Source organism: Podarcis filfolensis (assembly GCF_964270895.1).
Source record: "Podarcis filfolensis genome assembly, chromosome: 8".
Taxonomy (NCBI): Eukaryota; Metazoa; Chordata; class Lepidosauria; order Squamata; family Lacertidae; genus Podarcis; species Podarcis filfolensis.
Genome location: NC_139611.1, coordinates 85,391,921 through 85,414,317, shown reverse-complemented (window position 1 = coordinate 85,414,317; position 22,397 = coordinate 85,391,921). Strand labels below are relative to the sequence as shown.

Genomic DNA, 22,397 nt, shown 5'->3' with positions numbered 1-22,397 from the left:
ACAAACCCCATAGGCAGCCCCACAAGGAGCTGTGCCGGTCTGAACCACCATGGGATGCGTGTGGGGGAATGAGCACCCAGCTAGCAGATGGGCCGATGGGGCCCACAAACAAGTGGCTGGCCTAAAAAGCGGAAGCTGCCCCGTAGGACAGACCCTTCCATCGCCCAGGGTGGGGAGCCATGCATTGGTCTGGGTGGGGCATGGACCGGTCCCTAGACAAACGTGCCGCCAACGCCTTCTGCAATTGGATAAAGAGTTTATTATTGCTGTGGTCAAGTGTGTTTGTGTGCATCTGGCGCTGCTGGGAGGATAGAGGCGGTGGGGGGGGGGGCAGGCTGCAGTTTGCCAAGACAGACAGACTGGCAGGCCTTTTTGCTCTGGAATAGAGGGGACTCCCCCCCCCCTCCGCCCCATCCAGCCTGGTGCACCTTGTCGCACTGCCATCAGGGCTCCGCATAGTTCGGTAAGAGTAAGGTGGCTTTTATTAAAGCAAGTAGCTTTGGGCAGCGAGGAACAGTCTATATATTTAGTGGCTACAAAGGAATCTGTTTGGAGGGCCCCCGGCTGGGGCCATCTCTCTGCTGCGTCTGCCCTCTTCCGGGGTGGGGGGGTGGGGAGGGCCCGCGGGGTCAGTGGTGGCTGGCGATGTGTTGCAGGTACGGCTGCAGCTGGTGGCGGTTCCGGGAAGCGTGCAGCACTGCCTTGAGGGGCCCCCTCTCCATGCCATGCTCTGCCAGCCAGTTCTCCTTCGGCAGCCAGCTGGTGGGCCCAGGCAGCTGGGCGGCTGGCTCGTACACCTCTGGCTGCGCTCTCTGCCAAAGAGAAAGACAGCACCGCGTTACCAATGCCAGCCCCCGGTTCCCTGCAGGCTAGGTGGCTACGGGAGTCCCTTCCAGCTCTGCGGTTCTGTGTTTTGTTCTGCATTCATGGTGCAAGCAGCCCTGGTGGTCAGCAGGGAGGGGGATATGTTTCAGGGCACTTGTGAAGCAGTAGCTCTAGGTGATTGGAGATAATAGCTATATAGAAGGGGTCCTCCAGGGGTCATCTAGTCCAACCCGCTGCAATGCTGGAATCACAGCTACAGAATCCCTGACCAGTGGCTATCTGCCCAGGAGCTCTATCGAGCATTATGAATTTTCCCCATAGCATGAATAGTTTTAGAAGCTTCTATCACTTACGTTTTCTCTAAATTTAAGTCCCAAGCACTGCGACCTTTCTATAATAATAATATTCTCTCACTCCTCCCTAACCTTTTCTCGTATTATCCCCTATTACAGACTCCCCCACCTTATCACACCTGTTGGTTTATCTGTCCCTATTTTGGAGGTGGGGAGTAAGGCAGTTGGCCCTTTCCCCCAGCTCTGCTATGCCCACTGGGAAGTGGGGCCGTCGGAACTACAACCCATTTCCTAATGTGCCTATGCCCATGCGCAGCTCACAGCAGCGAGATACTTGTTTCACTCTGCGTCTCTTCCCAGAGGATGGGCTTTGCCTCTTTCTCTGCTGCAGCACAAAGCTGGCACAAAATTCTCTCCCCACAAGACCCACTGGTTCACTGGAGTAGGAGAGATGGTTTCACCCCACACCTGGCACTGTGACCTGAATCTCACCTGGATTTTGTGATACTAGGACAGCTGTGTCCTTTTCACCATCGAGAGATGGAGAAATTCTGCTTTTTCCCTGCCTGGTGTCAGGCTTCACTCCCCACCGCACCCCCATTTATTTCCATCTTCACATAATTTTCTCAGCCGTTTACCTCCAAGCCTCGTTCACTCATTTTAATAGCCCATCTTTCCTCCAGGGAGCTCAGTGTGATGTTCATCGTTCTCCCCTCCATTTAATCTCCACAACAACTCTGCAAGGCTGAGAGAGACAGCGCCTGGCCCCAGATCAGCATCATGGCTGAGTTGTGGGGGGCGGGATTTGAGCCCTGGTTTCTCCCAAGTCCTAGCCCAACACTCTAACCACAGCACCACCTAACCCTCACTTCCAGGCTTCCGAGCAGCTGCTGTCAGGTAGCACTGGCCCCCAAGCCAAAACTGCAGCTAGGCGAGTGAAGCCGTGGTCCTGGCAGGTTGGCAAGGAGCTTACCTGTGCTGCAATCACCATGTGCCAGGCAGAAAGGGGAGGCAGGCTGGGAATACCCCTTGCCCCATTGCGTTTGGGGTGGGAGGGGGAGGGGGAGGTCAGAGGCCTGCAGGCGGCTGGCAAGTTCTTTCTATGGGGAGCAACTCTTGACAACCAAGCTCTGAAAAGCTCCTGCCCCCTTACCTTGCTCTTCACATGCTGTGAAAGGATTCCCTGTAAGGCAGTAGACCCTGAGGGAGGGGGACCACTGCACCTTCAAACCACCCTGACTTTGATGGTGCTCTTCCTTCACCCTGGCCTTTTAATGTTAGGTTCCTCCTGCTTCAAGCTTGTCTGGAAGGCAGGAAAGATCTAGACCAGCCTTTCTCAACCTGTGGGTCCCCAGATGTTGTTGAACTACAACTCCCATCATCCCTAGCTAGCAAGGCCAGAGCTCAGGGATGATGGGAGTTGTAGTGCAACAACATCTGGGGACCCAAGGTTGAGAAACACTGATCTAGACCAACAGTTCCCAGAGGAAGGGAGTGGTCCCACCCTCTGGGGAGACAGTAGAATTTACTAGTGGGGGTGCTAAGAGGCAAGTGGGTGGCAGAGAGGTGCTGGAGGTGGTGATTTATGGCTCCTGCTAAAAGTCTTTAAACCAGACACTGATATCATCCATCCATCGTGTTAGGAATTTGCTGAATGTGGTACCCAAGACTCTTGCCAAAAGACTGTCAGATTTTGAAAACCAGGCATCTCTGAACCAAGATAATCAGTTTTGCTAAATTAATTCAGCTAAATAGTTGTAAGTGGCTTTTGGATAAATTGTGAATGTTCATAATTTGTATGGGGGTCATACCAAGCGCTAGTCTGAATAATGCTTCTAATCAGGTGGGGCAGGGAGCACTAGGGACAAGTTCGTGCAACCAAGGGGGCACGTGTGGAAAGCAACAAAGCAATACAGGGGGCAAAAGGGGTCACCATTGGTCTGAGAGCAGGTGGGCAGCCTGATTTTTCTATCTGGGTGGAAGGAAAGGGAGCCTAACCCTGGCAACTAAAGTATTGCCAGAGTTTCCAAGGGACCTTCCAGCACCTTCTGGATCCTTGGAGACCCTTCATTCCTCCTTCACAGGTGCACCCTCTCCTGGCTCAGCCCACTGCAGAAGTTGCTCCAGAGGCTTGGTGGTGGCCCAGTTCCAACACTTGAGGCCACGCCTTGGACTCTTACTTTGGTACACAGGAAGACAAACACAGCTGTATACCGAGTCAGGCCATTTTGGCCCATCTTAATCAGTATTGTCCACACAGACCACTAGCAATAGCCCTCTGGGGTTGGCTCTCAACAGTGGAACGGACTCCCATGAGAGGTGGTGGACTCTCCTCCCTTGAGGGCTTTTAACCAGAGGTTGGGTGGCCATCTGTCATGGGTGAGATTCTTGCATTGCAGCAGGCTGGACTAGACGACCCTCAGGGTCTCTTCCAACTCTACAATTCTTTGATTCTCCCAGCCCTACCCAGAGATGCTTTCGGCGATTGAACCTGCAATGCAGATGCCCTGCTCTGACCCATGACTCTTCCCCAAGACCCATCTTCAGCCGAGACCCATCCATTGCCTCAACTCTTGGGCTCATGGCTCCTCCAAGACCCCCGCAAGTCAGTCCCCCTCCCCTGCTGTGGCCCCTTCTCCCCAGCCCTCGTTACCTGAGCGGTGGGCGAAAGCATCAAGCCCCTGGGGTAGCCGGGGTCTTCCCTGGCGTTGGACTCTGGCAGGGAGGCTGTGCTGGCGTTGCTTTCCTTCTCCCACGTGGGGGGCTCCTCGGGGGAGTACTGCCCCAGCAGGATCAGGTTCTCGAAGGTGGGGTCTGGCTTGGCATGGTGGGACGCCTTGCGGTGCCGGGGGCTGCCGCGGCGGTTCCGGTAGTAGGCCGGGATGGGCTCTTGCTGCGGTTGCTCCTGGCGCAAGCGTAGGCTCTGCAGGACAGGCTTGCGCCGGCCGGATGCCGCCTCCGGGGGCCCGGGGTGGGTCGGCTCATACAGCCCCCCGCTGGGCCCTTCTCCCCACACCTTCAGGGGTGCCTCCTGGCCAGCCTCGGCGATGCTGAGGTCATCCATCTGGCTGGTGGTCCTCTGGATGCCATGGGCACTGTTCTCCTCCTGGAAACTGTCGCGCACCGAGTAGAAACGCTCTTCTTCCATGGCGCTGTAGAGCTGCGCCTCCTCCTCGGTCTTGCTGTGGCTGGGCAGAGACTCGTGGAGGCTGCGCAGGCAGAACTGGTAGTACTGGGTAAGGTCATAGTTCTGCTTCAGCGGCTGGGTGGAGACGTACGGGTGCTTCAGGGCAGCGCTAGGCGTGATGCGCTCGTGTGAGTCCCAGGTCAGCATGCGCTTAATGAGCTCCACCATGCTGCGCAGGTCAAAGTACTCGGCCAGGGCCTCCGTGTCCGGGTAGATCATCCTGTGGACGTTGACCGTCTCCATCTGGTCCAGGGACTTGAGCACATACTTCCTTCTCTCCACTGACTTCACCTTGGTGTCGGCCAGGTACTCCGCCGGGGTCTTCAGCTGCCAGGAGTTGACCACCTCGGGGTGCTGGCTTCTCTTGAAGAAAAGGTGAGCCTTCCTGGCCGCGTTGAGCAGGGCGGGCCTAGGCATCCCCTGCGTCTCGCAGATGTACCGGATCTGGTCGTACTCGTTGTTGCCAGGGTAGAGGGGCCAGCCCAGGTGCAGCTCAGCCATCACACAGCCCAAGGACCAGACATCCACCTTCTCGCAGAAGGGCAGGCCCAGCAGGATCTCGGGCGCCCGGTAGAAGCGGGACTGGATGTAGGGCTCTTTGACATAGCGCACCTCGTTGAAGATGCTGGCTGAGCCAAAGTCGATCACCTTGACTCGGAAAGGGTACCTGACTTGGTCCACCAGCATGATGTTTTCGGGCTTCAGGTCTGCGTGAATGATGGAGAGCTCCTTCAGCTTGGCCAGGGCCCTCAACACCTGTATGGTCACTGTCCGGATGTGCCGGACGGGCAGCGGGGAAAAGTTGTGCTCCTTCTGGAAGTCAAAGAGGTTTTGCTCCAGCAGCTCGAAGACCAGGTAGAACTTGAGCTCGTCGTGGAAGAACTCGTGGAACTGGACGATGTGGGACTCCTCCGAGTCCACCTCGGACATGGTCTGCAGAAGCTTCAGCTCGTTCTTGATGATCCTGCTCCGGTAGGAGTCGTTCTTCAGGATCTTGATGGCCACCATCTCGCCTGTGCTGCGCTTCCAGCTCTTCACCACTTCCCCGAAGGTGCCCTTCCCCAGGATCTCAAACACGTCGTAGAAGTCCGATTCCGACTCGATTGTGACCATCGTTCTGGGCTCGCCCAAGCTCAGGAACACGGGTGCAACGTGGCTTCTTGCAAAGAGAGGTTCAGCCGCGCCCTGGAGCCAAGAGAACCCCGGCCTGACTCCGGAACGAGAGATGATGCAACAGTCACTCAGTTCCAAAGTTGCCAAGTTGAGAAGGTTCTGTTATGGAGGTGGGAGGAGGGAGGTGACTCCATGGAGGGGGTCCCCAACAGCACTATTTTCTGTGCTAGCAAATGCTTTCCTGCCAATGTGAAACCAGGGAGCAGGAGGCACTAGCAAAGGACCCCTGAGATATGACCATTCTGTACTGCAGGGCCCCACATGTTGAGTCTTGAATGGATGCCTTTTAAGAGACAGCCCTCACTTTAGGAGGCTCCAGTGTCCATGGATGGGGATGAAGACGACGACTTGCCAAGAGTTTGGTTCTTCAGGTGAATGTCTGTAAGGGGGTGGGAGTTCTTCCTTTATCTCCATACCCACACTGCCTTCAGAGCATGTGTTGTGTGACTGAAAAGCAAAGGATCTCTAGCCCCGACTTAGCCATCCCTACAATTTATATGTGGGGTCTTTCCAAACTGGCACCTGCCATTAAAGGGGAACGGTCATAGGTAGAGCGTCTTCTTGGCATGCAGTGGTCTCAGGTTCAATCCCCAATGGTGTCACCAGGTGGGACTGGGAGAGGTTCCTGCCAGAAACCCTGGAGAACTATGGCTGCCAGTCCGTTTAGACAATATTGAGCTATGTGGATGAATGATCTCATTATAAGACAGCTTCCTATCTATTGATGAGCATCTCATAGTAGGCTGTGGGGCTGAAGGCTCCTCCAAGCTTCCGCTTGTGCTGTGCCTTGCTTCTCCTTTGCCCCCACCCCTACGCCTTTCCTAGAGAAAAACTGCTCTTTAGTGATAATTCGGCACAAATGACTATCCGGGGGGAACCCAAATTGTCATTTGCTCTGACAGAGAGCAGCTTCCCCCAGGGGAAACAGTGGCCAAGAGGAAGTGTGGCTGAGCCCCAAGTTAACTTCCACCCTCCACTTTTGTTGCAGGGGAGAAGAGTGAGTATTGCAGGCCAAAGCCTCCCCCGCTCCTACCCCTGAGTATCCCAACTCCTTTCCCCAGGTGCAAGGTAGGCCTCTGCTAAAGAGGGTGGCTTCTTCCTTGAGTCTGATAGAAGACAAAATTTTGGGCTTGGCTTGTACAGCCCAACTCCCCATCAAGGGACCCAGTATCCCTTAGGTTCATTATTTGCCAGAGAAGAATGAGTGGAGGCAGGAACTAATTGGAACTAAATTTTGGGGTTGGTGAGAAGTTTGTCAATTAGTGGATTTGAGGGATTAGCAAGTGAAAAGAACTCTGCCTATTGGGAAAGGTTTTGTCAAGAGCTTCCTTCTACCTGCTTTAGAGGGGGTCTTATAACTGGGGGCTAAAGATGGATCTGGTCTTGCTCTCATGTACCATTTCAGACATGTGGTTTATGCACATGTATGTTTACCTTGTGCACTTAGGAACATTCGTATTATTTATGACACCTTAAAATTCCAGTAACAGGTGAGCTTTGCGTGGCCCAAGCCTTTTTCCCTGCAGCAGTGCTAAGCCCTGCTCTGTGCTTTCATAGTCTCCTAGAACAGCAGAGTTGGAAGGCACTTCAAAGATCATCTAGTCCAACCCCCTGCAATGCAAGAATCACACCCCTGACAGATGGCCATCCAACCTCTACTTAAAAACCTCCAAGGAAGCACAACTGGAAAAGGACTGTAGATTATTCCAACATATGATTACAGCAGCAAGGTTGTTATATGCACAAACATGGCAAGATGGTTGAGAAAATTATTGGACTTAGCTGAGATGGCAAAGCTAATGTGTTTAATTAGAGAAAAATCATTATTGACATTTACTAAGGTTTGGAATCTCCTTATGGATTTTTTGCATGAACTTGTGACATCTGGATTTGAAGATTGAAAAAATCACTGGCTTGTAGATAATAAAATAGTTGGAGGTTAATGAGTGGATACTGTATTTAGCTGCAGGGCAGAGAACCAGAAGCCTTTTAATTTTTTTTCCTCTTCCATTTTCCTCTCTCTTTTGTTTCTTTCCCCCTTTCTTCTTTTTGCTACTGTTCCTTTTTTAAAAAGATTAGATTGTTAAAGCACTTTTATTCTGCTGAATCATTAAAAGATACTTCGTATTCGGTGTGAACTTTTGTATATCTTTGGACAAATGAAAATATTTCTTAAAATACAAACAAACAAACAAACAAACAGACCTCTGAGGAAGGAGAGGCCACCATTTTCTGAGGGAGCCTGCCCTTGGCTTCCACCCAACCTCTTCTGCCGCTCCAGTGGGTCAGGCTGGGAAGGCCCCCAGCCAGCCTTTGCCCATAGCTGTGAGGGGTTTTTGGTCAGGCCAGCTCACCCCAAAAGAAAAGTACATATAGCGCCTCCACTTTCAATTCATAGTGTCTTTTACTAGATGGGGATGACTCCCCTTCTGGAGACAGGCAGGGTCTTCGTATCTCTGAGAGAAACGGTTGCTGGTTCTGTGAGGATTTTCCCTTGGCCTTGTCCTCTCCTTCGGCCTGTTTCCTGAGGGAGTTTGCCCCCCGAGTTTCCCTCTTGGCTGCTCCCCCTCCCAGCTTCTCATTCACCCCCTCCATTGTCTGGGGTAGGGAAGAGTTTGGGGGCAGCTGGATTCCACGCCCCACATGGCCAGGCAGGCCCAGGAGGAGCCCATGGAGGCGGGAGGGCCAGATGGCGTTCCCCGCCCTTTTCCGAAAAAGGCGGGAACGCCATTTTGTTTCTTCCGGAGGCCCTAGCCGCTCCCAGAGACACCATGGCTCCCTTGTGGGCCTTGTGGCTCTCATGCTCTCTCCTCCCAGCTGAAGGAGGGAGGCACCTTCAGGTGCCAGCGCTCATGGGGCGTCCTTAGCTGCCTTCCTGCCATGATGGCTTTGCCTCTGCAGGGCAGCCTCTCTCCTTGTCATGGTGGCCCAACGGAGGCCTCTCCATTGGGAGATCCCAGGCAAGCGGCCAGAACAGGCAAAGGGGGCAAGGAGAGAAAGCCCCTCTCTGTGTCTGAGGCCTAAGAAGGAGGATAATAAGGAGGGCTTTTTTCTCCTCAGAGGTGGAGGGTTCCCTCAGGGGAGTTTGACCCCTGGGCCATCTTGCTTCGTCACCCCAAGAGTCAACGCAAGCGGAAGGGGTCTACCTGCAGAAATAGGGGGAAGACAAGGCTGGATTCTCCCTTTCTGGCTCCTCGAACTCAGGGGCCCAGGAGTCCCCTAGTTTATCTTGTATTTCCCATGTAAAAACCAGGACACCCCTAAAGTTGTTGAGCTTTTTAAGGGCCAGTTTTCCTACTTTCTGTGTGAACCTGTTTAGTGTTGTGGAATGAGGGAACCATCTGGATGCGAGGGAACCCTAGAGGCCAACCTGTGGGAAAGTGGTTGTGGGAAGGAGAAGGGAAAGTCGGGTGTGTCATGTGGTCTTTTATTGTGGGCTGGACCTTCCAGGTTTATTTTGATGGCCATTTAATTATTAGAAGAGAGAGTCATATTAAGTACATGTAATCCTCTACAGAACCACGTGTGTTGGATAGCGAGCAAAGAAAAACAGCCATTTCCTGTTTCAAAGGATGCAAGGCAAGCACACACACAGCCGCTCTAGCAGAGCTTCAATCCAATCTTTAGCCGTTCAAAAATGAAGCATTGTAAGAGACCATATTCTATGAAGACAGTTCAGCCACAAAAATTAAAAGGTCTGGAAAACAAGCTGGGTATGTTTAGCCTGAAGAGAAGACTGAGAGGAGACATGATGAACTTCCTGTTTGGCTGCCATGGTGGGCATAGCTGTATCCATAAGAGCGGAGCCCTTTCGTGTGGATAACGAGGATAATATGGGAGTAATTATCCTCCCAACTGCCCCCCCAGGGCTGGGGGGGGGGGAGCAGCCCACCTGCAGATTGTCCGATATCTGCTGCCTGTTCTGAAGGAATGTGGGGGGGGGGCAGGGGGATGCTGGGTACAATGCATCGCTCATCACAGCAACTCTCCAAAGCCAGCGCCAGGAGTGTAGGACTCCTCTGTCTTTTAAGATAAAAAATTGGACTTAACTAACAGGCAGGCTCTGAACTAGAGGAGATAAAATAACTTGCTAATTTAACCAGCCACTGAGAAGGATTCAATTTGGAGAAAGACTTTAGTTACAACAAGGGCAACTGTTTGAAATACACAAGCATGCCTGAAAGAGCATTTTGCTGCCATTGTGGTTTAAATATAATACTGACTGGGTGAAGGTTCCATACCAATAAAACAACAATACAATATACAAAGAATAAAAATTAAAAGTCCGTTATATAGAATACATTGTAGGGTTTTGAGTCAATAGTCAAATAGTGGAGCTTATTCTAATTGTCCCAGCTAAAAACCGTGCAACTTTTGCTCTCACCTGCTCATCCTGATCTGCCAAGAGAAAGGAAACTGTGAAGAAGGTATTAAACACCTTGGCCAAGAACTTGCAAGTCACAGTTCTGGATACGTAGTTAAAATAGCTATGGGGCACCATATGTGGCAAAGAACCCAGCTACAATCCTCACCTCATACAAACTAAAGTATCCTAAAAATAAATCTGTATACAGCCACTACTATAATTTGCCCCCAAAGTGAGTTCTTTGATGTGAAGCAAGGCGGGCCCTGTGACTGAAGCTCTTTCCACATTCTTGGCACTGAAATAGTTTCACCTCGCTGTGAATTCTTTGATGGATCATGAGTTTGGCCTTCTCAATGAATCTCTTTCCACATTCCGAGCACTGATAGGGTTTCTCCCCTGTATGAATTCTCTGATGGACAGTGAATGGCGTCTGTCAATGAAGCCCCTTCCACATTCCAAGCTCTGATAAGGCTTTTCCCCTGTATGAATTCTCTGATGGGAAGTTAAACTGCCCTTTCTTCTGAAGCCCTTGCCACATTCCAAGCACTGATGGGGTGTCTCTCCTGTATGAATTGTTTGATGGGCCAAGAGGTGGCCTTTTCGAATAAAGCTCTTGGCACATTCCAAGTACTGATAGGGTTTCTCCTCTGTATGACTTCTCTGATAGACAGTAAGATGGCTTTTTATTCTGAATCTCTTTCCACATTCCAAGTACTGATAGGGTTTTCCCCCTGTATGAATTCTTCGATGTACAGTAAGCTGGCCTTCCCCTTCATGGATCACTGCCTTGCCGTGGCAAAGGGGCTTGAATAACTCAGAGAAGCTATGAGCTATGCCGTGCAGGGACACCCAAGATGGGCAAGTCATAGTGGAGAGTTTTGACCAAATGTGATCCACCTGGAGCAGGAACTGGCAAGCCACTCCAGTATCCCTGCCAAGAAAAAACTCCATGGACAAAGACAACAGGCATATAAAAGTTATGATGCTGGAAGATGAGCCCCTCAAGTCAGAAGGCGTCCAGCATGCTACTGAGGAAGAGCGAAGGACAAGTACAAGTAGATTCAGAGCTGATGAAGCGGCTGGGCCAAAGCCAAAAGGTCGCTCAGTTGCGGATATGCCTGGAAGCAAAAGGAAAGTCCAATGCTGTAAAGAAAAATATTGCATAGGAACCTGGAATGTAAGAACCATGAACCTTGGTAAGTTGGATGTGGTCAAAAATGAGATGGCAAGAATAAATATTGACATCCTGGGCATCAGTGAACTAAAATGGATGGGATTGGGCGAATTCAGTTTGGATGACCATCATATCTACTACTGTGGGCAAGAATCCCGTAAAAGAAATGGAGTTGCCCTCATAGTCAACAAAAGAGTGGCGAAAGCTCTACTGGGATGCAATCTCAAAAATGATAGAACGAGCCAGACATCCTGGAGAGTGAAGTCAAATGGGCCTTAGAAAGCACTGCAAATAAAAAGGCCAGTGGAAGTGATGGTATTCCAGCTAAACTATTTAAAATTTTAAAAAGTGATGTTGTTAAGGTGCTACACTCAATATGCCAGCAAATTTGGAAAACTCAGCAGTGGCCAGAGGATTGGAGAAGATCAGTCTACATCCCAATCCCAAAGAAGGGCAATGTCAAATAATGTTCCAACTACCGCACAATTGCACTCATTTCACACGCTAGCAAGGTTATGCTTAAAATTCTACAAGGCAGGCTTAAGCAGTATGTGGACCGAGAACTCCCAGAAGTGTAAGCTGGATTTCGAAGGGGCAGAGGAACCAGAGACCAAATTGCAAACATGTGCTGGATTATGGAGAAAGCTAGAGAGTTCCAGAAAGACATCTACTTCTGCTTCACTGACTATGCAAAAGCCTTTGTGTTGACAACATCACCTTTTAAAATTTTAAATAGTTCAGCTGGAATACCATCACCATCACAGCAAACTATGGCAAGTTCTTAAAGAAATGGGAGTGCCTGATCACCTCATCTGTCTCCTGAGAAATCTCTATGTGGGACAAGAAGCTACAGTTAGAACTGGATATGGAACAACTGATTGGTTCAAAATTGGGAAAGGAGTACGACAAGGCTGTATTTGTCTCCCTGCTTATTTAATTTATATGCAGAATTCATCACGCGAAAGGCTGGGCTGGATGAATCCCAAGCCGGAATTAAGATTACCGGAAGAAATATCAACAAACTCAGATATGCAGATGACACAACCTTGATGGCAGAAAGTGAGGAGGAGTTAAAGAACCTTTTAATGAGGGTGAAAGAGGAGAGCGCAAAATATGGTCTGAGGCTCAACATCAAAAAAACTATGATCATGGCCACTGGTCCCATCACCTCCTGGCAAATACTGTAGAAGGGGAAGAAATGGAGGCAGTGAGAGACTTTACTTTCTTGGGCTCCATGATCACTGCAGATGGTGACAGCAGTCACGAAATTAAAAGATGCCTGCTTCTTGGGAGAAAAGCAATGACAAACCTAGACAGCATCTTAAAAAGCAGAGACATCACCTTGCCAATAAAAGTCTGTATAGTTAAACCTATGGTTTTCCCAGTAGTGATGTAAGGAAGTGAGAGCTGGACCGTAAAGAAGGCTGATCGCTGAAGAATTGATGCTTTTGAATTGTAGTGCTGGAGGAGACTCTTGAGAGTCCCATGGACTGCAAGAAGATCAAACCTCTCCATTCTGAAGGAAATCAGCCCTGAGCACTCACTGGAAGGACAGATCCTGAAGCTGAGGCTCCAATATCTGGCCACCTCATGAGAAGAGAAGACTCCCTGGAAAAGACCCTGATGTTGGGAAAGATGGAGGGCACAAGGGGAGGGAGAAGGGGACGACAGAGGACAAGATGGTTGGACAGTGTTCTCGAAGCTACCAGAGTTTGACCAAATTGCGGGAGGCAGTGGAAGACAGGCGTGCTTGGCGTGCTCTGGTCCATGGGGTCACGAAGAGTCAGACACGACTAAACAACAACAAGCTGGCCTCGGTGACTGAAGCTTTTTCCACATTCCAAGCAGTGGTAGTGTTTATCTCCAGTATGAATTCTTTGATGGGAAATGAAATCTATTTTCCAAGTGAAGCTCTCTCCACATTCCAAGCACTGATTTGGTTTCTCCCCTGTATGAATTCTTTGATGTACAGTAGCTGGCCTTGTTTACTGAAGCTTTTTCCACATTCCAAGCACTGATAAGGTTTCTCCCCTTTATGAATTTTTTGATGTATACTAAGATGGCCTTGGTGACTGAAGCTTTTTCCACATTCCAAGCAGTGATAGGTTTTATTTCCAGTAAGAATTCTTTGATGGGAAGTGAAACTTATTCTCCAAGTAAACCTCTTTCCACATTGCAAGCACTGATATGGTTTCCCCCCGGAATGAATTCTGTGATGGACAATGAGCCGGCTGCTCTGACTGAAGCTCTTTCCACATTCCAAGCACTGATAAAGTTTCTCCCCTGTATGACTTCTCTGATGGACTGTGAGCTGGCTTGATATTCTGAACCTCTTTCTACATTCCAAGCACTGATAAGGTTTCTCCCCTGTATGAATTCTTTGATGTACAGTAAGCTGGCCTTGTTGAACGAAGCTTTTTCCACATTCCAAGCAATGATAAGGTTTCTCCCCTGTATGAATTCTGTAATGGGAAGTTAAAGCGCCCGATTGACTGAAGCTCTTTCCACACTCTTGGCACTGATAGGGTTTCTCCCCTGTATGAATTCTCTGATGGATAGTGAACTTGTTTCTGTGACTGAAGCTCTTTCCACATTCCAAGCACTGATAGGGTTTCTTCTCAAGGGGATTTCTTTGATTTGAAGTGGAATGGGAGCTCTGACTGAAGCTCCCTCTGCACTCTGAATATGGATATGACTTCCCCACTCTGTGGATTTTGTTGTGGCCTCCCTTGTTCGTCAGCTCCAATTCATCACGACCTGCAACTGAGAGAGAAACGGATTGGAGCCTCATGGGATTTGTGCCATTTCTAATGTCACTCGTCTCTTTAGTCAACCCAGGACAGAAAGAAGCAAGAACGGAAACAAAAAATCTGACAGATGATGATAATGATGATAATGATAATAGTCTTCCATCCAAGGTTTTCTGTGGGAGTGCTAGAATCCCAGGGGCTGTCGGTGGTGCTGTTGAGCCCCATCGAAAAATCAGAGGTTCCTCCCATAGAGATATGTCTTGAATCTCAAAGCAAATAGAATGATCCAAGAGGAAGCCTTACCGAGAGAGTCCAAGATCCCACGATTCTCCTCCGTGACTTCCTTGTGCAGAGCTCTCAGGTCAGGATCCAGCAACGCCCACTCCTCGTCTGTGAAATGCACAGCTACATCTTCAAAGCACACTGGACCCTAAAAGAAAAGGAAAAAGGTTGTCCTCTTAGACAGCATCAAGGTGAACAGTTACACTTTGCTCTGTTGTCTTCTGCCTCTTAACTGATGTTATGTTTTAATGGGATTCTTCTTCTGCACATTTCATTATGGACACATCCCCATTTGCCACATGGAAGGATCCCCTTCCTTCTTTCCCTGTGTGCTGTTCTTGCCGGGTGGGGAGGACCCTCCTGATGCCCTATAGACAACGTCAAAGTTCGCAGGGGGGGCAATGACAGGTGGATGAGAGAGGGAAAGCCCCATTGTGTGACTGATGGGGTGAATCCTGGCCACTGTTTGGTGTGGTGTGTAAACTGCTTAGAAGCCTATTTTAGCATTCAACCCTTCTTTACTAGGCAGTTCCTCCCACCTTTCCTCTGTGTCCAAGCTGTCCATGACATCCTCTTTCCCCACATGGCTCCTTCCTCCTACCTGCTCTGGTTCCACAGGGGCAGCTTCCCCTTCGCCACCAAGAAAAGATGGACAAACAGGTCCTGCTGGCATTGTTCGGTCTCCTATGAGAGAAAAAACGTAAGTGCATGCTTCACTCAGAAAGAAAGCTATAGGCAGGCCTTCAAAAAATTAAGGGTAGCCATGTAAACGTGGCCCCTTCATGGATCACTGCTTTGCCGTGGTGAAGGGGCTTAAATAACTCAGAGAAGCTATGAGCTATGCCGTGCAGGGCCACCCAAGATGGACAGGTCATAATGGAGAGTTTTGACCAAACGTGATCCACCTGGAGCAGGAACTGGCAAGCCACTCCAGTATCCCTGCCAAGAAAACTCCATGGACAAAGACAACAGGCATATGAAAGTTATGATGCTGGAAGATGAGCCCCTCAGGTCGGAAGGCCTCCAACATGCTACTGAGGAAGAGAGGAGGACAAGTACATGTAGATTCAGAGCTGATGAAGCGGCTGGGCCAAAGCCGAAAGAATGCTCAGTTGCGGATATGCCTGGAAGCGAAAGGAAAGTCCAATGCTGTAAAGAAAAATATTGCATAGGAACCTGGAATGTAAGAACCATGAACCTGGGTAAGTTGGATGTGGTCAAAAATGAGATGGCAAGAATAAATATTGACATCCTGGGCATCAGTGAACTAAAATGGATGCGAATGGGCGAATTCAGTTCGATGACCATCATATCTACTACTGTGGGCAAGAATCCCGTAAAAGAAATGGAGTGGCCCTCATAATCAACAAAAGAGTGGCGAAAGCTGTACTGGGATGCAATCTCAAAAATGATAGAATGATCTCGATACGAATCCAAGGCAGACCTTTTAACATCACAGTAATCCAAGTTTATGCACCAACCACTGGTGCTGAAGAAACTGAAATTGAGCAATTCTATGAAGACTTACAACACCTTATAGAAATGACACCAAAGAAGGATGTTCTTCTCATTATAGGGGATTGGAATGCTAAAGTAGGGAGTCAAGAGATAAAAGGAACAACTGGCACGTTTGGCCTTGGAATTCAAAACGAAGCAGGGCAAAGGCGAAGCAGGGAAAGAGTTCTGCCAAGAGAACAAGCTGGTCATCACAAACACTCTTTTCCAACAACACAAGAGACGACTCTACACATGGACATCACCAGATGGGCAGCATCGAAATCAGATTGATTATATTCTCTGCAGCCAAAGATGGAGAAGCTCTATACAGTCAGCAAAAACAAGACCTGGAGCTGACTGTGGCTCAGATCATCAGCTTCTTATAGCAAAATTCAAGCTTAAACTGAAGAAAGTAGGAAAAACCACTGGGCCGGTAAGATACAATCTAAGTCAAATCCCTTATGAATACACAGTGGAAGTGAGGAACAGGTTTAAGGATTTAGATTTGGTGGACAGAGTGCCTGAAGAACTATGGATGGAGGCTCGTAACATTATACAGGAGGCGGCAACTAAAACCATCCCAACGAAAAGGAAATGCAAGAAAGCAAAGTGGCTGTCCAACGAGGCCTTACAAATAGCAGGGGAGAAAAGGCAAGCAAAATGCCAGGGAGATAGTGAAAGATACAGGAAATTGAATGCAGATTTCCAAAGAATAGCAAGGAGAGACAAGAATCCCAAGCCGGAATTAAGATCGCCGAAAGAAATATCAACAACCTCAGATATGCAGATGATACAACCTTGATGGCAGAAAGTGAAGAGGAATTAAAGAACCTTTTAATGAGGGTGAAAGAGGAGAGCGCAAAATATGGTCTGAAGCTCAACATCAAAAAAACGAAGATCATGGCCACTGGGCCCATCAGCTCCTGGCAAATAGAAGGGGAAGAAATGGAGGCAGTGAGAGATTTTACTTTCTTGATCACTGCAGATGGTGACAGCAGTCACGAAATTAAAAGACGCCTGCTCCTTGGGAGAAAGGCGATGGCAAACCTAGACAGCATCTCAAAAAGCAGAGACATCACCTTGCTAACAAAGGTCCGTATAGTTAAAGCCATGGTTTTCTCAGTAGTGATGTAGGGAAGTGAGAGCTGGACCATAAAGAAGGCTGATCGCCGAAGAATTGATGCTTTTGAATTATGGTGCTGGAGGAGACTCCTGAGAGTCCCATGTACTGCAAGAAGATCAAACCGCTCCATTCTGAAGGAAATTAGCCCTGAGTGCTCCCTGGAAGGACAGATCCTGAAGCTGAGGCTCCAAGACTTTGGCCACCTCATGAGAAGAGAAGACTCCCTGGAAAAGACCCTGATGTTGGGAAAGATGGAGGGCACAAGGAGAAGGGGACGACAGAGGACGAGATGGTTGGACAGTGTTCTCGAACCCACAAACATGAGTCTGACCAAACTGCGGGAGGCAGTGGAAGACAGGAGTGCCTGGCATGCTCTGGTCCATGGGGTCACGAAGAGTCGGACACGACTAAACGACTAAACAACAACAACAACAACATGTAAACGTGGACGTTGGTAACCATTTCACATACTAGTTGTGCAAAAATATATCACCCTTTCTCTGGGCTCTTGGCTTCACGTGTCTTCTCCAAAAAAGATGTAGAGAACTCACAAATTAGTTTCAAAAACAACATAATGTGATTAAATGGGGGAGAAATAACTCCTTCCTCCTTACCCAGGGGCCTCTCTCTGGAGTCCAACAGAGTTCTCTCTACCTCAGAGGAATCCAGATCCATTTCTGGAAACTGATCCTTCCCCTGCAAGAGCAACAAGCATCCAAAAGAATTAGATTAGAACTGGAATGGCAAAGGACACAAACACTTTAGGGGTTTCGGATATCATTCCTCGGATGCTTTCCAAAAAAAAGGATGACAAAATTAGTAGAGCATTGGGGGATACTCTCAACTTCGGAGCCCCTTGGGAGTATCCAGAGGAAAGTCTCTCTCACCTGCTGCTCTGCCTGCTTTCTCTCCTCTGCCTGACTCAGGAGGAAACCTTCAGCCAGTGCCACCGCCTGGGAACTGGTCTCCGCTCCACATTCCCTCACCCAGCTCTCCATCTCTGCTGGAAGGACAGCCAGGAACTGCTCCAAGATCACTAGGTCCAGCATCTCAGCTTTCGTGTGGGTTTCTGGTTTCAGCCACTGACGGCAAAGGTGGTAGAGTCGGTTGCAAACCTCTCGAGGTCCTTTGGCCTCCTGGTTGCAAAGCCGCCTGAGTTGCTGGCTCTGCACCTCTGAGTGGAGTGTCCCCTCCTCACCCAGGATCCTTTGGACAGACTTTCCCCAGATTCCTCCATGGCTAAGAGTTTGGATGGAACGAAGCCTTCCTGCTTCAGGCCCATCTGAGTCTTGCTCATCCATCTCTGTTCTCAGGACACCTCCAAGAAATTGAAAGAAGTCCCTACGTCTTCTGCCAAGTTCTGCCTGTCCTAATGAGTGGTTTTAGCAAATTCTATAAAGAAAATATATTTTTCTAATATACCGGTAAATCTGATACACAGTCAGGTGAATAGAAATGTTCCCTGGGCAATCGTGGATGAATCTTGCTAGGAACCAGGGCTGGACTGCACCACAACTCAGACTGAGCTTTCCTTAAAAAGTAAAGGAAGGAAGAAGAAGGAAGGAAGGAAGAATGGATGAGTGAGTCATCTGTACTAAGTGTAACTGGGACCCAAGGCAATAGTGGGGGTCCCTCCCACCCCCAAATGTCAGGGCACATTTCTTTCCTGCTTTTGCCTCATGTTCCAGCACTTGCAATCTCCCACATTCTCAAGACTCCTGGGGTGGGTCCCTCTTTCTTTATTCTGAGGTCCAGAACTTCACCTGGCCAAAGAACAGGTGGGTGGGACCAAATAACGTGGGGGGGGGCAAAGGACAGTGTTAAAAAAAGAGAGATACAGGATTTGCCTTCTTTCTGTGACTGTAATAATTTTATACTCTGCCTAATATTGTGATTTACTGTTTTAATCCGCCACGGGAATTTTGGGTGAACATCAAGTAATTGATTATGATGATGGGGGGGGAGCTTGTCACAGGAGGAGGGGAGACCCCTATTCCTCTTCACCAGCCAGAATCATCCCTACCTCTTGGCCTCCCTCATCCGAATCTCCTGCCTCTGGATCTAGATTGCTCTCTGCCACAGATTCCCCTCGCTCACTAAGCCCCGTTACCTCTTCAGACACCTCCTCCTCCCTCTGACGACTCATCATTGCCCCACCGCCCCTCCTCTGGCCCAGAGCCTCCTTCCCTTGCAGGTTCCCCAGCTGGTCCATGCAGCTCCCCCCTTGCATCCTTTATTCTGTTATCACCAGGTTGGGCTCTGCTTTCCTTTTGGGTGAAGCCAGTCCAGCCTCCTGCTCTCAGGTGCCAACCTGGGGCACCTTTTGGGAAGCCCACCAGCAGGCCTGGAGCCCAGGGATAACTCTCTCCCCCAACAGCTGGCATTCAGAAGCATGGCTCCCTCCAAGTGTGGGGGCCAGGAGCCATCGCTAGCCCTCTGCTCCTCCCTGAATTGGCCCCATCCTCTTCTAAAGTCGCCTGCCTTGGTGGCCATCCCTTCCTCCTGTGGATGAGAGTTCCTGGGTCTACCTGCGACATGGAAGGACTTTATTTATTTCTACCTCCAAATGTGTCCGTCTGGCTGCCACCTGCGTTAATGAACGTGACTGTTTCCTCAATCCCATCGGGGTTCCTTTGCATGCCCTCTTCTTCCTGACTCAGTGACTCCCCCTCCCCAAAGGAGCATGCGTAGTCTTGATGCTAAGGAAGAAGAGAGTTGCAGACCTCCTGCTACTTGCAGCCTCCCTGGTTTTGCAGAGAGGAAGGGGAACAGAACCTCTTATCGCTGGCTTGGGGATCCCCCTGCAGGAGCTGAGCAGGCTCCCCATGGACCCGCCCCACTTCTACCCAGTGCACCCTAAGGCAGAAAAGAGAGGAAACTCACCAGGTCCCTGAAGGGAAACTGAGGCAGCTCCTGCATTGGAGACGAAAGCCACCTCCCCCTCTTGCAGGGAGGAAGCTGGGAAAGTGGGAGGGGCTTTTGCTCGGGAGGATAGCATCCCCCCCTTTACTTCCTGTCCTCTCTAGGAATGCATCTCAATTCCTTTTAACCCTTGCAAGGTGGAGCAAACCAAGCTCACATTTTCTCTCCCTGAGAAGCTTAGGAGGAGCCACGCGGATTGCAGAAATATACCCGAATAAGGCAGGGGAGCTCAGTTGGTAGAACATGAGTCCCTTTGATCTCAGGGTCTTGGGTTCGAGCCCCAGGTTGGGTTCGGCTAGATTACTCTGGGGGTCCCTAAGAATGATGTCTCCCTGGCCCTCGTGGCTGGCCTTCTGCGCTGCTCCTTGGAACCCTTGCAAAGCGGAGCCCCCCAGGCTCCCTTCTCTCTCTTCCTGGGGGCCCCTCCTGGCTGCCCTGCCCCCTGGGGACTCCCCCATCTCCCCAACACAACCTAAGCGGAAGAGAAAGAGACTCACCGGATCCCAGAAGGAGCTGAGACAACAGCCCTCCTCCTCCTTGCAGGAAGGGATGGGTGAGAACCTTCTCCCTTGATTTCCGGTCCTCTCTAGGAATCCAGCTCAGCTCCTTTAACCCTTGGCGCTCCGGGCGGCCCCAGCTCCCCCCTCTCTCCCTCTGCAAAGCCGAGGCCCGGGCATGGCCTGCACCAAGGGGGGGCCTTATTTGGGGGACCCTCTGGACTGGCCTCTGAGCTGCTCCCTCCCTCGGAAACAGGAGCAGGAGGAGCACGAAAGGTCCTGCAAGGACATCCTACTGGCGGGCCTTTTCCTCGCCACCAGCCTGGCTCTCATTTTGATGCCAACAGCACCTTGAAAGGACCGAGACCTTAAAAGCGCACCAGCCTCTTCCCAACCCCATTTCCTTCGGCGTTTCTCTCTTATTTTTTTCTTCCTATTACAGTGGCACCTCGGGTTAAGAACTTAATTCGTTCTGGAGGTCCATTCTTAACCTGAGGTACCACTTTAGCTAATGAGGCCTCCCGCTGCCGCCCTGCGATTTCTGTTCTCATCCTGAGGTAAAATTCTTAACCCAAGATACTATTTCCATGTTAGTGGAGGCTGTAACCTGAAGTGTTTGTAACCTGAGGTGTTTGTAACCCGAGGTACCAGTGTAAAGCATTTTCCTTTTAATATTTAATATTTAATATTTAATATTTCCTTTTAATATTTCCTATTTTCCCAAACAAAGACAACCCTTCTTGTAATATGTGGAAGCTCAAGATAAACTGACATATTACTAGTTGTATCACCATGTAGAACTACTATCCGTTCCGGAAGACATTCAAAAACCCAGGCGCAAAGGAAAAAATGGAAAAATACGCAGCGGAAGATGTTCAACGTCTGAGGCGCGTTCGAAAACAGAAGGAATTATTTCCAGGTTTTCTGCATTCAAAAACCGAAACATTCAGGTTCAAAGATGCGAAAAAACTGAGGTTCCACCGTATATCAAATAAACGTTATTTGTCTAGTATCCTTTAGATGTCACTACCTTTCTTCCCCCGCCTCACAATCAGCGAAGGAAAGGAGGATGGGAACTTTGTATCTGGGATGCAACATTTTATTGAAACAATGCAATGAGATTATATTACCTCTTTAACGCATTATTTTTTATGTATTTTTGTATCTTTTCTTTTTTTTATCTTTTTCTTTTCCTATTTTTTTGTATTCTGTAAACCTATGTTTTTGTAAAATTTCAATAAATATTAAAAAAAAAATATGTGAGTTCTCACACGGATGCTAGCTCAACTCCTTCCTCTTTCTCCAAACATCACCTGCCCTTCCAAGGTCAGATAAGGCTGGAAGAGGTAGGCAATATACACATCACAGCTTTACACAGTGCAGGAGGGTGGCATGGGGATTACAAAATGCAGGCATACAAAAATCATGCCTAATACATTCTATCGAAAAGGTTAAATGCAATAAGTACTAGGACACTTCGAACAGAATCAAAATCTATAATATCTAATATTGAACCAACTATCACAAATTTTACCCCAAGACCTTCCTAGGAAAGTTCAGCATGGACAGCCATCTCATCAGTGTCACCAAACCACTCTTATCCCTCACCCCAGGCATGACGCGACGAAAATGTTCAATGAATGAATAAATCTTTATTCGCGTCAGCCCCCCGGGCATACCAATAGAGCAACAATACAATATACAAAGAATAAAAATAAAAAGTCCGTTATATAAAATACATTGTAGGGTTTTGAGTCAATAGTCAAATAGTGGATCTTATTCTAATTGTCCCAGATTTGCAACCCAATTCAAATTGCAACCTTTGCTGTCTCCTGCTCATTTTGATCTGCCAAGAGAAAGGAAACTCTAAAGATGGTATTAAACACCTTGGCCAAGAACTTGCAAATCACAGTTCTTGGGTACGTTGTAGGAATTACTATGGGGCACCAGATGTGGCAAAGAACCCAACTGCAATTCTCACCTCATACAAACTAAGGGCTCCTAAAATTAAATCTGTATACAGCCACTACTATAATTTGCCCCCAATGTGAGTTCTTTGATGGGAAGCGAGACGGGCCCTGTGACTGAAGCTCTTCCCACATTCTTGGCATTAAAATAGTTTTCTTTTGCTGTGAATTCTTTGATGGATCCCGAGTTTGGCCTTCTCAATAAATCTCTTTCCACATTCCAAGCACTGATAGGGTTTCTCCCCTGTATGAATTCTGTGATGGGTTGTAAGATGGGCACTCTGGGTGAATTTCTTTCCACATTCCAAGCACTGATAGGGCTTCTCCCCTGTATGAATTCT

The 22,397-nt window shown here is 49.1% G+C and overlaps 2 protein-coding genes across 3 annotated transcripts; both read right to left on the bottom strand.

The window, feature by feature from the left end:
* Window positions 1-236: 236 nt before the first annotated feature.
* Window positions 237-5,562, bottom strand: HIPK4 (homeodomain interacting protein kinase 4). Of its 2 annotated transcripts, none has more exons than XR_014551366.1 (2): window positions 2,581-5,562; window positions 237-2,459 (listed from the first exon to the last, which is right to left on the bottom strand). XR_014551366.1 is itself a non-coding variant. In XM_083627322.1 (2 exons), exons 1-2 carry the CDS (start codon window positions 5,416-5,418, stop codon window positions 630-632), a joined length of 1,830 nt encoding a protein of 609 aa, XP_083483448.1. In that variant the 5' UTR covers window positions 5,419-5,562; the 3' UTR covers window positions 237-629. The 2 variants fall into 2 exon arrangements, 1 of the variants encoding a protein (XP_083483448.1); XM_083627322.1 differs by having other exon boundaries at window positions 237-812; window positions 3,772-5,562.
* Window positions 5,563-9,594: 4,032 nt separating this feature from the next.
* Window positions 9,595-19,871, bottom strand: LOC310768699 (uncharacterized protein). The gene is made up of 7 exons (XM_083627345.1): window positions 19,554-19,871; window positions 17,558-17,988; window positions 17,285-17,366; window positions 14,652-14,734; window positions 14,072-14,198; window positions 11,781-13,781; window positions 9,595-11,735 (listed from the first exon to the last, which is right to left on the bottom strand). Exons 1-6 carry the CDS (start codon window positions 19,666-19,668, stop codon window positions 12,913-12,915), a joined length of 1,707 nt encoding a protein of 568 aa, XP_083483471.1. The 5' UTR covers window positions 19,669-19,871; the 3' UTR covers window positions 9,595-11,735; window positions 11,781-12,912.
* Window positions 19,872-22,397: the final 2,526 nt, after the last annotated feature.

Coding starts and splice junctions, on each gene's coding strand:
- HIPK4 (XM_083627322.1), bottom strand. CDS start 5,418: ATGGTCACAATCGAGTCGGAATCGGACTTCTACGACGTGTTTGAGATC. Junction 813..3,771: donor TGCTTTCGCCCACCGCTCAG/GTAACGAGGGCT, acceptor TCTCTTTGGCAG/AGAGCGCAGCCAGAGGTGTA.
- LOC310768699 (XM_083627345.1), bottom strand. CDS start 19,668: ATGCTATCCTCCCGAGCAAAAGCCCCTCCCACTTTCCCAGCTTCCTCC. Junction 14,735..17,284: donor CTCCAGAGAGAGGCCCCTGG/GTAAGGAGGAAG, acceptor TTTCTCTCATAG/GAGACCGAACAATGCCAGCA. Junction 13,782..14,071: donor TGGGATCTTGGACTCTCTCG/GTAAGGCTTCCT, acceptor TTTCTCTCTCAG/TTGCAGGTCGTGATGAATTG.